The sequence below is a fragment of the Meles meles genome, chromosome 8 (assembly GCF_922984935.1).
Source record: "Meles meles chromosome 8, mMelMel3.1 paternal haplotype, whole genome shotgun sequence".
NCBI classification, from domain to species: domain Eukaryota; kingdom Metazoa; phylum Chordata; class Mammalia; order Carnivora; family Mustelidae; genus Meles; species Meles meles.
The window spans coordinates 62,665,592-62,680,816 of NC_060073.1; the positions used below are offsets into that span (position 1 = coordinate 62,665,592).

The following is a 15,225-nucleotide window of genomic DNA, read 5'->3' on the forward strand; positions in this document are numbered from 1 at the left end:
ACCTTTCTGTGCCAGGCTTTGTCCTATTTGCAAAATTTAATGTTCCAAGTTCACATGAGACATCCTAAGTCTTAGGAATTTAATTTTCTGCCCTTCCTCCTGTTACCATGGAGACAGGCAATGCCTCCTGGGTATACACACACTGGCTTTGGACGCAAGCTTTATCAGAGTCTGGAGGCAGGATTATTGAGCCCTGCCCAAGACTATATGGAGATAGGGCCTCCTTCCCTCCAGCTGGTTCCTACCCTTGCGCACAATTCTAATTCCATCATTCACCCCTGTGGTTGTTTCTTTTTCCCCTTAGACTATCTCCTGATGTACCATCAAAACAGCCCAGAGCTGGGGTGGTGGTCCTGTAGGAGGGCCCTGTTCAGAAATCACGGACCTATGGCTCCCCTCCATGAGTCCCCTGCTTCCACAACTTGGAAAAGCCCTGAGGAAGAAAGAAACACCTATTGCCTGAGCAGAAACCATGCGCCAGGCTCGGGGCCAGGTGCTTTAACAAAGATCATTTCTTAGAATGTAAAGAGCAGGGGCGCCTGGGTGGCTCAGTGGGTTAAAGCCTCTGCCTTCGGCTCAGGTCACGATCTCAGGGTTCTAGGATCGAGCCCCGCATCGGGCTCTCTGCTCAGCAGGGATCCTGCTTCCTCCTCTCTCTGCCTGCCTCTCTGCCTACTTGTGATCTCTCTCTGTCAAATAAATAAATAAAATCTTTAAAAAAAAAATGTAAAGAGCAGCCTGTTGGGGGAGAAAGTGCACAGGCTGGGCTAGGGGCCAGAAGAGCTGGGCTTGAAGGCCGACCCAACACCTTTCTAGCCCATGCGATGTCATAATGGGCATGCCAGTCTCTGTACCTCAGCCCCCATCAACTATACAATAGGGATTGCAGTGCTCACCATTTAGGGAGGATTAGTGCCTGTGAACACTCATGGCATGATCCCTGGAATACGGGTGATGGTTCGCAGATGTTAGTTCCAAAGAGGGACCGAGTGATCTAGTCCGCTTGTGTTACTCTGCAGATAGGAGACCGACCCAGAGTGGGCAAGTGATTCTCCACAATAATCACACAGCCAATGGATAGCAGGTCCAGGACGAAAACTCGGGCCTCTCAACGTCTTAGTGGTTGGATGGGAGGGGATGGAGCAAACTCACTTGAAGCAAAGATATGCAGGAGGGACTGAGTCAGGACCCAGGCCGACTGCCCCTCAGGGGCTCTGGCAGAAGGTTGAGGAGAGAGTGGACTGGTTTTATTCTCCTCCTGTCTGTTCCCATGGGCCTCATGCAGGAGCTTTTCCCAGACATAAGCCAGGCCTCCATGGCGGTATAGGAAATGCTGCTACCAGAGGGCGAGTGCCAAGAAACCATCTCTGAAAGGCTCACTATTCTTACGAAGAATCTGCAGGAGACAAGGCATTCTGAAGACGAGAGCCCCCGCTCCTGACTCTCTTCCCTGCAGACTCCATGGCAGGCTCTGTTTTAGTAATGACCATGATTTTTGGTAGTGACCTGCCTCTCCTGCAGGCCCATGGACTCTTTTGCTGGTCTTCCCATCACCAGAGTCTGGGGGATGACTCAGTACTGCCTGCAGGTGCTGGTGTGTAGCTTTTTCTCTCTAGCCTATTTTTTTCCCCTCTTTTATCCATTCATTGGACAAAGTCAGCTGAGGGTCCCCACTCTGGGTTTGGCACTGTGCTGGGGGCACAGGAGTAAATGACCCTGGGACCTGTAAGGAGCAGAGCCGGGGACAGACCCGTAAGCACACCGTGCATGCTGTAAAGCCAGCACCCCAGCAGCCCCAGCCCGAAGCCTTCATCAGCCTGTGTTTCTTAACCAGAGAGGCGCAAAGGTCCCTTTGCTAGGGAAGCCCTCCCTCCCTGCTCTATGAAAGCACAACCCCTCCGAAGCCAAATCAAAGGTGGCCAGGGTTGGAAGGACAGACCCGAGTCATCGAACCCGGTTTCTGTGGGCTCCAGTCCCTCCTATTCCTGCCCCATCCCGGTCCCTGGGGTGTTGCCCTTTCAGAGGCGGCCCTGCTGCCTGCTCCCAGCCAGATATCTTGCAGATATCTGAAAGGAGGAGCGGTTGGGTCCCCCTTCCTGGGTTCTCTGGGCAGCAGACACCTGACCACAGCTCAGATGTTTGGTTTCCAGAGTCCTTGCTGTCCCAACTGCTCTCCTCACAACATATCTAGGTTGGCTCCCCGCCCCTTGGCCAGTGTGACTCCCAGAGCTGACAGTGAGGTCTGCAGGCAGCACACAGCGCCTCTGGAGCTGGCAGCTCTGTCCCTCGAGCTCTGGGCTTCCTCTCAGCCATGTCGTCCCTGCTGTCCAGCACCCCTCCCCAGCCGTCTGTAAGCCCCTCTCCTCCTCAGCAAGTAGAGATTTAGTTCCAGACCCCCTTCATCCACGAAACCCTCCACCTGCAGCAGTCAGTCCTCCTTCTCCTGTGTTCCCACAGAGCTCTCCAGATGGGGGCGAGACCGCGGTCTGCCTCACCTATCCCTCCCTCCCTTTCTCCTCCCCTCCTTCCTTCCATGAGCATTTAGCAAGTGCCTACTACGTGCTGAGTCACTGAACGAAGTGGAGAAGCAGAGAGCTCTGGCATGGGGTGGGCACGCAGTAGGAGAGAGACGTTGTAAACATAACTCACATAAGATCAAACTCCAGCAGCCGCCGTTACCTCACGCACAGATCCTGTCCTCTTTTAAACTTTGTTTACCCCTTTGTGTCCTTCCAAATGTAACCTTTCCTGTTGTGGCACACTATTCTCACAGCAGCCGTATGGGCCAGGCTGGTGGGCGGGGTGCGGGGGTCTCACCCGCACCCCCCATTTTCCAGCCGCAGGTGGAAATGAGGCTCAGAAAGGGGAAGCGAGTGGCCTAAGTTCACAGTACGAGTTTGTGGCGATGTCAAGACTTTAACCAGGGAGGACAGACCTCAGTCAAGCTCTTTGCTCTCTACCACAATATCCCTGGGGGATGGGACCTCAACTAGAGAGATTCGAAATTCCTCTGCAGAGGTCTGGACAGGGTCCGCCTTGAGAGGACCCTGACTTGTTCTGCCTGGTACAGGAGGCTGGTGCCACTGACCTCTGCAGGTCCCCAGTTCTAAGATCCCAACCTCATCTCCTGAGAAACTTGCCCCCCTGGAGGCCAGGCCCCCAGCAACCAGGCCCCCTTCACTTTGGCCTTTCCTGCATCCACTACACAACGACGCCCCCAGGCTTCCCACCTGGTATTCAGCAGACCGTGCAAAGAAGACAGTCCCAGACAGCAGCATCCTGGTGTGAGAGCACCCACTACACCCATGCCTGTCAGCCCTGTACAGCTGCCCCTTGGTCTACCAGCCTAGAGTCTCCCTCATCCAGAGTGCACCCAGATGTGGCACATCAGCACAGGGGAAACAGCTGGGACCACAGCTAGAAGAAATGCGGCCACCACAAGGCTTCATTCTGGGTGGGAGCCAGGGGTCACGGGGCAGAGGTGGGTAGGGGTAGTGACTGTGAGGATCAAACAGCATCAGACCTTCACCTGACTCATTTCCCACAGACGAGAAGAGTACATAGAGTCCTCGAAGGATTTGGAGCAGGCACAGGACAGGACGAAGAGGCCGCTGTCTTAGGAGGAGGCACAACTTCTTTACAACAGAAATCCTAGAGATGGTCCCACGTGCAGGACAAAGAGTGGGTTTTAGTGATTCAAATTTGGCTTCAAATCCTGGCCCACTTCTTACAAGTTGTGTGACTTTGCCATTTAATCACTAAGTCTTGACTTCTTTATCTGTCAAGACCTCTAAACTCTCCAGTCTTATGTGAGGGTTTATTTAGTGAGGACGAGGGCGCCAGGGCCAGATAAATGCTCTTTCCCTTCCCCAGGGCCGGGCCAGCTCTGCATTTTACCGGCGTGCAACCACAGACCAGGGCAGATTCCTGGCTCCAGCCACCACTCCAGGCTCCCTGAGGCGGACGCATTCTTGTGAAGCGCCGAGAGAGGGGCACCCTAGGTTTTCTGCCCTGTGTTGTTGCTGTTTTCCCTTTTACTGTTAAAATAGCTTTTCTAGATATAACCTGCTAAGAAAAACTAAATAGACTCCCCGTTGTATAATAAGAATTTCCAAATCGTGTCTTTGGTTGTTTTAATGCCAAGAAGGCAAAGGCAAAGGCAGCGTGGACTGTCTCAATGGGCTGCCAAGAAGCTGATAATCCGGCTAATGACCCTTTAAAAAAAAAAAAAAGTGAAGTGCTGAACTAAGGCAACCAGACAGTAGAGGCTCAGTTCTGGTCTAGCTCTGTGCTCCTGGGAACTTGCAAATCAATTTTAGTCCTTTCTTTCTAGCCCACCTAAAGCGAAGGGTAGGATCTTGAGCAATTAATCAAAATTAGTTTCATGTGCCCAGAGGGCCTCCGTTAAAACAAAGGTGTAATTGCGGAAATGGAATCTGAACCTGGTGATTACCGGGTGTGCATGGAGAGGAGGGGCCGGAGAAGGGCTCGGGGAGGGAGGGCAGCAAGATCCAGCGCTGGGTGGGCTCCGTCTCAGGCTGTGTGACAGAGGGAGTGGGTTTAACCACATGTGGCTCCAGCCACCACTCTGTGGGGACCCGGGGTGGGTCAGCAGGAGGGGTCAGCAAAACCATCCACAGAATGAACTATTGACAAGGGCGTTTCACTTTGCAGTTGATGGTGGGTTTTCCCACGGACCCTCATTGGGCCCTCGTAACAGAGAGCCCTGCGGATCAGAAGTGGTATCTCCGGCCATTAGAGCCCTTAGCAGCTGCTGTCCTAAACTTTAGAATCAAAAGATTCAAATAATACTTTGTCCTTTGCTGACCCAACTCCTACTTTCTGGATTTGGGAACCAAACAGATTGGGAGAGTGACAGATACTTGTATTACTGTTATCTCTTTAGGGCTCAGAAAGATTAAGGGACTCAGCCAAGGTCACACAGCTAGTGAAGAGTAGAGCTTGGATTTAAAACCAGGCCTGTTGGCTCTAATTCCCCGGCCTTCTTCCCAAGAGATGTCCCCAGGGGGCTGTCTCTCTGCCATCATGAAATTAGGTGATCTGCACTGGGCAGGGGGTGGGATTTGTCAACCTCATAAGATTACCCTATAACCAAGAGTCTATGATTTTTTGAAGTCAGGCCCGCTTTGAAAAAAGTGGCTACGTAAAGAATAGGGGCAGGCTGGCCACTGTAGAACCAGCCGTTGGCTGCTCTGTGATCTGTGCCATGCCGTGCCCTCTCTTGAAACCACCCCTTTCCCATGCGCAGAGACAGTGACTAGTTAGTAGGCAGAATAAAGCCTTGCCGTGGTGCCGTGGTGAACATGGAGGCAGATGGCAAATATTGTCACTCATTCGCTCACTCATTATTCATTCAACAGACGATTTAGCAGACATTCTCCCAGGTAGACATTAGACCAGCCACTAGGGCTACAAAGGTGAACAGAGGAGCCGTCCTGGCCCCTGCGGGAGCACAGTCTAGCGGAGGGACACGCACACGAGCAGGGGGCACAGTCTATGTGTTGAGTTCTGAGATGAAGACACACACAGGGAACATCTTACCCAGCCTGGGAGGTGCGGGAAGGGCTTCCCGGAGTGGTCGCCTGAGCGGAGTCTCGAAGGATGAGTTAGCCAGGTGGAGAAGCAGGAGGAGGGCATTCGGAGCAGGTGGGGCGGCGCGGGGAAAGGCATGGAGGTGAGAAGCAGCATGGTGCGCTGGGGGGACAAGAAGCTTCTGTGGGCCACAAGGAGCCCATGGATGGTTGAAGGCAGGGGGTGACATGGTCAGATTTGCATGTTCTAAAGATCCCTCTGGCAGCTTAAACCAGTAGCAGTGGCAGGAATTTATTTACCGCGGCATCTGAGGCTCCCTCGGCCCCGGATAAGATGTCTGGGTTGGGATAGTTGTAGATAATGTCAGGTTAACGAGTGATTGGTGACCATTTATATGAGGACAAGGGACAGAGAGTTGAGCTCAGTTCTACTGTTTGAAGTAAAAAGTGCAAAATGGTGGTCTCTGATCTAGTGCCTCAGGAAATGGACGCCAGCTTTTTCTTGGTATCTCCAGTCCCAAATAGATTCCTTATGAATGAAAAATCTGTTGGATCCTTCTGGGTTCAATAACCATGCATTTTAGTTACCCAGTCAGTTAATCTAGTACCCAAAGGAGAAAGCCTGTATATTTGGCTGAGACCGTTGGTCAGTTCAGTCAGGATATTCGAGCCAGTTGGGTGTGGTGACCTGATCAAATTCTTAGTTCCCTCCATTTGTATCTGGATCCCATGATTTAAAGAAGATCCCGGGTAAGCCTACCGGTGGGCCTGCTGTGGGCTGACCAGACTGTGGCCCTGTGAGTTGTGGGTGTAGTTTTAGTTAAGAGTCCAGCTTGTCTGAAGCCTGACTCACCTCAGGCCAGCCCCGGCCTCCCTCACATGAGGGAGGGAAGCAGTGCGGGCTGCCGAGCAGAAGACCCAGGCTCCACGCAGGCTCCCTCCCTTCTGAGCTTCCCTTCTCTGTCTGTTCCCTGGGGCGCCCACCCGTTCCACGTGGGAGGGCTCAATGGAATGGCACAGAAGAAACGCTTTGTGGGCAGTCAATATATGTAAACTGTTAAAATGTTATTGCTTAGGTCCGTGGACTCAAGGTGACTCAATAGCTAGAATTCTTTAAAAGGCTTCTTCTCAGAGTGTTTGCCTCAGTCAGACTCAGGTTGTCTGAGGTGACCTAAAGCGAACTATCAGAAAGATCGTGAACATGGACATTTCAAGCAGTGTGTGTGTGGGGGGGGGCCCTGAAATGACCTGGATTTAGTGTCCATTGTGGGTTACCTATAGCCATCATGTCATTTCACCCTCGGTCTTCTCCTCTGAGGTGGGGGTCAGTGTCTCCATCTTCAGAGGCGGACAGCAAGGCTGCCAGCGCTTAGGGAATGACGCGGGGTTGCACAGCTGGCAGCAGTGCCGTCCAGGCCCGTTGGAAACGCCTTGTACGCTGCCAGCGCTACCCGGTTCTCACGATAACGGATGTGATGGCGCTGGCTCTGTTATTACAGATGTTCTGGGATGGTCTAGTGTTCTGAGCATCTGGGCAGCAGAGGGCGGTGCGCCGGAGGAGGTTTGGGAATATGCCTGCCTCTGTAAGAGGGGAGGCTAAGAAAGGTTTCATTCCAGTCCTTCGAGACCGCTGCCTCTCCTGTCTCAGTGGGGCTCGGGTGAGGCTGAGGTAGGGCCCCTGCCTTAACTGTAGATGGTCCACAGGCTACATGCTGACAGAAACTTCTATACCTGTGGTCTTGAAAATGTAAGCTGCTTTAAGAGATTTTCACAGTAAAAGGACCTTGAAACCACAATGACACAGTAAGGGGAGGGGTTTATAGCCTTTGTGAAGTGGGACTTAACACTCCCCAAATCTAGGAGAGACAGGTTATAAATTTTTAAACCCTAGCAGAAAACAAAAACAAAAACAAACCAAACCAGGGAATGAATTCATAAGAACACGCAAACTGTAAGGAAGAATGATAATATGTTTATAACTAATGTAACAAGAATGACCTATTTGAAAACTTGAGGGCTGGTTTTAATTTTGTTAGCTGTTTGGGGAGGCGACACCGGTAATGAGTTATAGATCTGCCTCCTGGGCTTGGGGCAGCATCAGGGAGCAGTGGAGAGGCTGCGGCTCCGGGTGAGGCCCGAGGGCTGGTCACACAGATGAAGCTGGCAAGGCTCTCTCCCCACCTTCCTGCCTCCTTCCTTGCAGGGGCCTTGCCCCTTCTCTGAGTACATCTCATCTCTCAGCTTATCATCAGTGTTCTCATATATGAGTTTTTCTGTGGGTCTTTCCCCCTCTCTGTCTCTGTTTCTACCTCTTTGTTTTTTTCCTGTCTTTCTACTTCTCTCCATCCCTGGTTTTGATCAAAACAATTTTTAACTGGTCACACAAGAGCTGAATAATAGACCTTTATGTATTTGCAGAATTTTGTGTTCTCTGCCTTATACAAAAACAGGCAGGTGGGTGGAATGTTTCCTATTCACCTGGGAAACAAATATAGAGTGGGTTTTCATATATACGATCCTTGATTGATTCCCACCATAGCTTCTCCCCCAAACCCAGAAATTGGGGACCAGCAGTAGAATAAAAGTCCCAGCCTAGAGCTCCTAGCCTAAAGCAAGAGAGGACCTGTGGTTGTTGCCTGATATGTAGGTAAGGGCAAGAAGCATGATGGCAGGGAGCATGCAAAGGTCGGGGGGGAGGGGTGAAATCTGGGTGTATGGAATGGAGATCCCAGTTAGTAACCGCCCACTCACATGGCACGACTTTCCATGATGGTCTCTGCCACTTTTTGGCCCTTGCCTTGACCCTCCCTAAGTGAACTGCTCCCCCAGGACCTGAGCTCACCTGGTGTCAGACCCCTCCACACCTTTGCTCTTGCAGCTCCTTCTGTCTGGCACGCCTGGGCCACCCCAGACTCTGTTCACCTGGTCATCACCTGCTCATCCATTGAAGTTCTCCCTGATCCATGGAACCAGCTAGAACAGGCTCCTCCTTCATGCCCCACAGTGACCAGAGGTGGGGTCTCAGTCCTCCTGGTTCCCTAATGCCCAGCACAGTGCCTGGCACATAATAGGTATTCAATCAACACATGTTAGTAAAAGGAAGAAGGATCCCATTCCAAAAGTCTGTCATCTTTTGTCTCCCACGTTAGCAGAAGGTTATCCAAGCGGTTAAACCCGGCCCTAGCTCTGAGGTTCCCTCCCAGGTTTGCTCTCCTGCTTGCAGACCTGCCCCACATGCCCTGCACACCCATAACCCACCCACTCTCCAAGGTTCCCTCCCAGTGCAGCCTTCTGACTCCCCAACCCAGTAGGAAGAGACCTGTCCCTCATATGAGCAAGCAGCTACCTGGTCTGTTGTTACCTTACTCGGACCTCTCTTACGGCTGTTTCCACTCCCCGGTGTTAGGCACACACAAGGCTTTCGCGCTAACACACACAGTGAGCCAGCCCCAGAGGGTGGACCCTTCCCCGTGACCGGATTCAATGAGTTAGTGAAGGCATGTCTGCCATCCTTTGGGAGGAGAAAAACCAGAACCTCCAGTCCTGCAGGGTGACAGGAAGGGGGTGGAGACTCAGGGCCCAGCCTCCCAGCGTGGCGACGCGGTGCTGGGCGCAGGTAGTCACTTGTCCCGAGCAACATGGGATCAAAACGTTACACTACCTTGTAGGCCAGTGGGTCTCTCGGTCCATCTTCGCCTTTCCCAACACTTAGCTCTGACTGCTTGCAATTAGAATCTGAGAGGCAATCTAAAAGAGTCAAGCTGCATTAGGGAGAACCCTAGAAAAACTGCAGGGCGCAGCTCGTCTCGTGGGGGTTGGTTCAAATGGCCAAGTTTGGTTCCTTCACCTACTCAGCTGGGCCTTACTGAGGAAATAAGATCAAGAAAGTGGTGTTCGTCTTTAGCATTTATTTATACTTGGAAAAAAAAAACTGTTTGTTTGTTTGTTTGTTTCCGAACAAGCACAGACCACAAGCACGTCACAATCAATTGGCTATACATGAATATTTGTTGTCATTTTCTTACTAACAGCAGGAATGAAATAGCACCAAGAGAGGTGTGCGCTACACATTACATAGACAATCTGTGGTATGCAACAAAACCCAGGCCACAAAATCGTTAATTAGACACTTCCTGTCTGCCTTGGAGAGGCAAAGATAGAACGGACCGGTTGGAAGCACCAGCAAGTAACAAAAAACTGGGGGAGCCAACGCACAGCCTTAGGGGTTATTTCTGCAGGCAAGCAAAGCAGACACGAGGAAAGCTTCAGGCCTTGCTCTCTTGCCCGGGGAGCTCAGGGATAGGTAGGAAGATATAAAAAAATGGACAGCCAGGCATTGGAAGCTTGGTCATCATCAGAAAGGCAAAACGGAAACACTGTTTGTGAAACCATGATCAGTTTCAATCAGTACATTTGAGATGCAGAATGAGACTGGCTGAGTTTTATTTGTAAACAGTTGAAATCAAAGGAAGTTTCTTGCCATGAAATGACAAATTCAAGAGTCAAAGTGAACTACAAATAAGAATTTTCCCAGTTGCAGGAGTTAAAAAGATGGGGTGGCTGAAGGGTTGAAAAGACATTATACGGGATCACATCTCAAGCTGCAGGGGGGGCAGAGTTGGAAATTCAGTCCCTGGAGCTGCGAGGTGGGTGGGAAACCACAGTTTGGGAGAACAAACTTGAATCAGACAGAGATCAAGTCGTATGGATCCTTCTGGTTGTGCTGTTGTAGACACAGGTGTATGTATAGTGCTCCACACGTCTAGCATGGTGTCTGGCCCACAGGCATTCAGGACACGAATGTGGAACGAATGTTCCCCTGTGGATTGTGCACTTTGATTTACTTGATCTAAAGAACACACACGACTGTTCTACGGAGAAATCCAAACTGCTGTTAACATCAACACGCCTGACTGATGCCGGACCTCCAGACAACGAACGTCCATCGGCAAATTCTCTGGGTAAAGTGAAGCTCGTGTTGAGAGAGCTCTCTGGTTAAAATTAAGATTAGGCAGCGAATAGCTACAATCAGTACTTGGGAGCTACCCTGGTCATTTCCAGACAGGCATCCAAAACTGGGATGCTCGAACACTGAAACTCACTCATATTTTCTACCTTCTTCCAAGCTTCTTCTCAGCTGCACGCCCTGAGATAGAAAGGAAGATGACAGTGGACCTGGCCGAGAGCCTCATTTCTAGGAGTCCCGTTCTCTTAACAGATGTGGCCCACAAAGCACACGCTCAACGAATTTGCAGACTTCTCAGTCAGCCCCAGGGTGACCGACAAAATGGTGTCAACAGAGACTTTGCTGTTTGAATGGTCAGAACAGGAAAGGACTGGGGGAGGCCCTGCTTCACACACACCACAGGGACGCAAAGGGAGCGCCGCGGTGAGGAGCCTGGGACCCCGCTCACCGCCGCTGTCCTTCCACAGCAAAGGTGTGGCACCGGACCACAGCCCAGCCGCCTCACGGCGCCGGCAACAGAAAGGGCTTCAAGGACAGGGTAACAAAGCAAACTGAGCAATGTACACGCCACAAGGTTTGCAAATGTAATTTTTCTGGTAGGTACCTTGGGTTCCCTTGTGAGCACTGGGGATCTTTGTACAACTCTCTAATGCCTACAACACAACTCTAGCACAACTAAGGTGCCACTTGCCGCCCCCAGGGGGCGTTGGCCACACAGACACGCGAAGCACAATACAGTGAGAGCTGCTTTACTCATCAGTGAGGTCAGAAACGCTTGCTAATCACTTAGTAAGGAACTCTCCTAATCTTCAGCTAAGTCACAGACATTTCCACTAACCTGAAACTCAGCGTCCTCTGCCCTCTCCGAGGAACAGAGCAAGCAGTGCGGGAAGGGAGAGTGAACACCACCGCACTTGCCACGACGTCGACTTCCCACCTTGCGTTTCTCAGAAGCCAGGAAGCCACATCCTAAGTCCACTACCCCTACCCCTGAACTTTCCTCTCAGTCATCTGTGGCCAGCTGCTCTGCCAAACCGCTGGCACTGGATGGGCTGAGGGCACCAGAGGAGAACAGTCTCCTCACGCCAGTGGATCTCCCTATGATGTCTAGAACGTACCTAAAACACCAAACCTTCTTACCCTGGGGCCTGCTTTTAGTCATCAGTGGCCTATCTATTACTTGGCACACAATTTCAAGCCCACTGATAGGAAACTAAATGTAGTCACACGTTTCTAACAGAAAAATCTATGAAAAAATGACTTAACAGACACAATTCATCTTATGGACATTAAGGCCAAGGTTTTTTGCTTTTTAAGTATTTCCACAAATGCCGTCCACTGCTGAAGCCCCAAAGCGAGCTTCTCTACCACATGATAACCCTCTGAATTTTGGAAAAGGACACATTTACCTACAGTTCAGAGCGGATCACTGACACAGACCTTGGAGGAGAAGAGGAGGAGGGCACCCTACGGGCACTCCCGAGCGTACTGGGAGACTTCCAGCCGCTGGGAATGGCCTCTGCGTGCCAAGGCCAGCCTCCCTCCCTCGGCACCAGCGAGCAGTCTCACCTGCTGTGGGAGGCACAACCAGGGAGCAACGCTTCCCGGGGTTCCTGGTGTTCCAGGGGCCCCACGGCATGGACCCCTGCCCCGCGCTTAGCCCGGCAAGGTCTCGATTTAGAGAGGAGGCATGCCACTTGGGCTTGGAGACGGCATTCCTCCATTGAAAGAAACCAAACCGAAGAGCTCCTGGAACATTCAGGACCAAGGCAGATGAGAAACCTCTAAGCAATTTTGTGGCCTTTTTTGTTGGTTGGTTTAAAAAAAAAAAAAAAAGGAAAAGAAGAATAAAAGGAAAGTGCAGTGAAATTTACTCTTTAGCCTCAGCCAGTTTATTGTTCATCTCTTTACTTTGCTCCTTGTCTTCGGGTTGGGTGGCAGTGGGGCCCTCTGCGCTCTTTTTCTTGGAGGCCCGGCCTGACACCACCTGCTTGTCTTTGGCCTTCCTCGGGGGCTTATGGCTCGCTGAGGTCTTTTTTGGTTTGGAACTCTGAACGCTAGGTTTCTCCACCTGCTCGGAGAGACAGACAGACAGACCGCAAATACAGAAACACAGAAAGGGAGGGAGTGAGAGAGAGAAGTTAGAGAGAAGACATGATTAGTTTGACGGTAACCGTCATGATGACACCTGATGGCATCTGAATTATTTTCAGGGACTCAGGTCATCTGGCTTTGGAACCGGATGGTCAGGGGTTTTGGCCATAGGCTCACCGGCCACAGGAGCTCCCCGGCCTGGCGGCTGTCACCACTGAACGACCGTGGTGGTAGATGGTGTGGCTGTTTTGCTGATACCTGCCACCCCTCCCCGTGGGAAGATTGTACCTCATTACTCTGCTCAACTCGGGCAGGCCTAGGATTTGCTTTAGTCAATGAAATGTGAGCAGAAGGGGTGGGGTCACTTCCAGAGGAAACTGGAGGGCCAGCTGGTGCTGCCCCCTGCTCTCTTCTCCTTGGCCACGGCCACGAGAGAGGCTCTCTGTCACCCGAGGGCCACACTGTAGAGGCGGCAAGGAGTAGGGCTGCGGGCCCCCCCACGTGGTGGACAGGTATTAATGAGAAATAAAGCTTTGTTGGTAGAAGATGCAGAGATTCGGGGGCGGTACCACCACCGACCGTATAAACTGGCCTTTCCTCTGTTTCTGTCTCCAGGAAGGTGAGCTCGTGTGGAGAAATGGGCCAGGCAGTCTCATCTCGGAGAGGCCTTCACACTGCCCTCCATCCACGCTTCCTCTCCTGCTGGTTCCCAGGATTCTCTTCCCCAGAGCAGCCATTCCAGCCCATCCACTACGCCCAAACCCTTGCCTCTAACTCTGCCCCCTCACTCCCAGGAGACAGCCTGGCCCTCTCTCTCCCGAGAACTCTGGGGTCACTGTGTATGGTCCCTCAATATGCCCTCCATCTCTGGGTTCACCTTCCCCAAACTTCCCTCCTTCCTTCCCTTAAGTCTTCTTTTGTGCAAAGTGGAAGACGGCCAGAGATGTTGTTGGGCCTCCCAGGCTAAGACGTTCACTCAGGGAGCTCCAGGGCTTTTCAGTCACCTCTGACCTGTACCTCCTGGTTTGCCCGGGACTGAGGGCTTTCACGGGACATGGAACTCTCAGTGCTCCAAGTGGAGGAGTCCAGTCAAGCTGGCTTAGTTCCCATTTTACCTAGAAATTAGTCCAGGGCCAAACAGGAAACTATTTCAGTGCAAGACTTTCAGACAAAAGCAGAGGAAAGGCTCTCATGCTTTTCCTGCTCTTATAGATAAAAGGGGATATTTGCACAATCCCATGTGGCTTGACTTCACAGAATCAGCCTTGGCATTTATGATTCCTGCTTCCAGCTGAGTCTCCAACTCAGTTCTCCCCGTCACACGTGTGTACTGGGATGCAAATAAGGCAAAGTACTGTTATTAATGGAAATCCCTGAATCCACTGGAAGTTACTTAGAAATGTAAATCATTCACAAACTGTCTATTACAGTAACAAATTACCCGGAATACATCTTGCAGCTGATGAGACAGGTGCTCTGAGCCGATGGTGCCTAGTGTTTATGGAGGAAAAGGATAAAAAGGAGTAAGGAGTTGTCCATGGATTGGAGCCGAGGATGCGGGCAGGGGCAGGGTGGGAGGAAACCAGCGAGACACCTCCAATGGCCAGCACTTCAGGGGCAAAAGCGGTTGTTTTAAGAAGGAGGGACTGAGGGCTCAGGTGAGGTTTTCTGCCACTTTTTTGGGGGGTGGTTTTAAAATCTAGAAGCTAGATCTCTGAAAACCAGCCAGTCCTCAAGCTGTTTTATTTTAGGCACTGTTCCTTCTTAACATTTCCTTTGAATTTAGCCAAGGTTCCTGCTCCCTGGTCTCTGTGCTACCAAAAAGAGCAGGAATTTCCCAGGAGCCCTTGGGGGTGGGGCCAGGTGGGCAGCAGCCCCGCCCTCACCGTTTGCTGCCCTTAAGACCTTGGTTCTAGGTTGTGCTGAGGGGTTCCCCACAAGATCTAGCTCACCTTTGGGGGTTCCTTGAAAGGTTCGCTGTAGAGGCTGCGTATTCTTCTGCGATCAATGACCTTATTGTCCGCTGGTGTGGGCTTGTTGGCCTCCCCTTTGAACTGGGCACTGTAGCTGGTCTCGTGAGCCATCTTATCATCTGGAGGCTTGTACTGGGGCCTGGCTTTTATCGGTTTCACAGGCTTGATATCCGTCCACGCTCTGAATTCGTTTCTGTGAATCAAAGAAAGCATAAGCGATATGAAAGACTATCTGGTGGGACACAGTGGTTCTCGAACAGGGCTGCAAACACCGCAAAGCTCTCAGTGGGGCTCACTGCTGATGGAGGGGTGGCTCAGCAGCCAACTTCCCTGTCTCCTCATGGGGAAGTGCGCGGTTTCCTTCCTGCCTCGTGGGTGCAGGCTGCGGCTGTAGCCCTTGTAGGAAGATGGAGCTCAGGCTCCCAGCTACCACTGTGTGATCACAGAGAGGCAATTCTAATCTCTGGGCCTTGTTTTTGCACTATTTCAGACGAGGCTGAAAACACTCAATCTGCTCCATCTTGCCTGGGTTCAACCTCTAGGACTGAATGCCTGGTGTGTGGGAGGTCAAGAGTGTGAGAATGAGATGTGTTAGAAGGTGTGTCTGGTATGCCAGGGCCCAGGACCAAGGTCCCTCCCC

General features: G+C 51.6%; 1 protein-coding gene across 1 annotated transcript in view; it reads right to left on the reverse strand.

Moving 5' to 3' along the window:
- Positions 1-15,225, reverse strand: part of MAP6 (microtubule associated protein 6) — a 73,641-nt gene that overhangs the window by 6,113 nt on the left and 52,303 nt on the right. Inside the window, exons 2-3 of the mRNA XM_046017429.1 lie at positions 14,565-14,778; positions 12,393-12,589 (exon numbers count right to left, since the gene is read on the reverse strand). Coding sequence (XP_045873385.1) covers positions 12,393-12,589; positions 14,565-14,778 — 411 coding nt within the window. The remainder of the gene's footprint in view (positions 1-12,392; positions 12,590-14,564; positions 14,779-15,225) is intronic.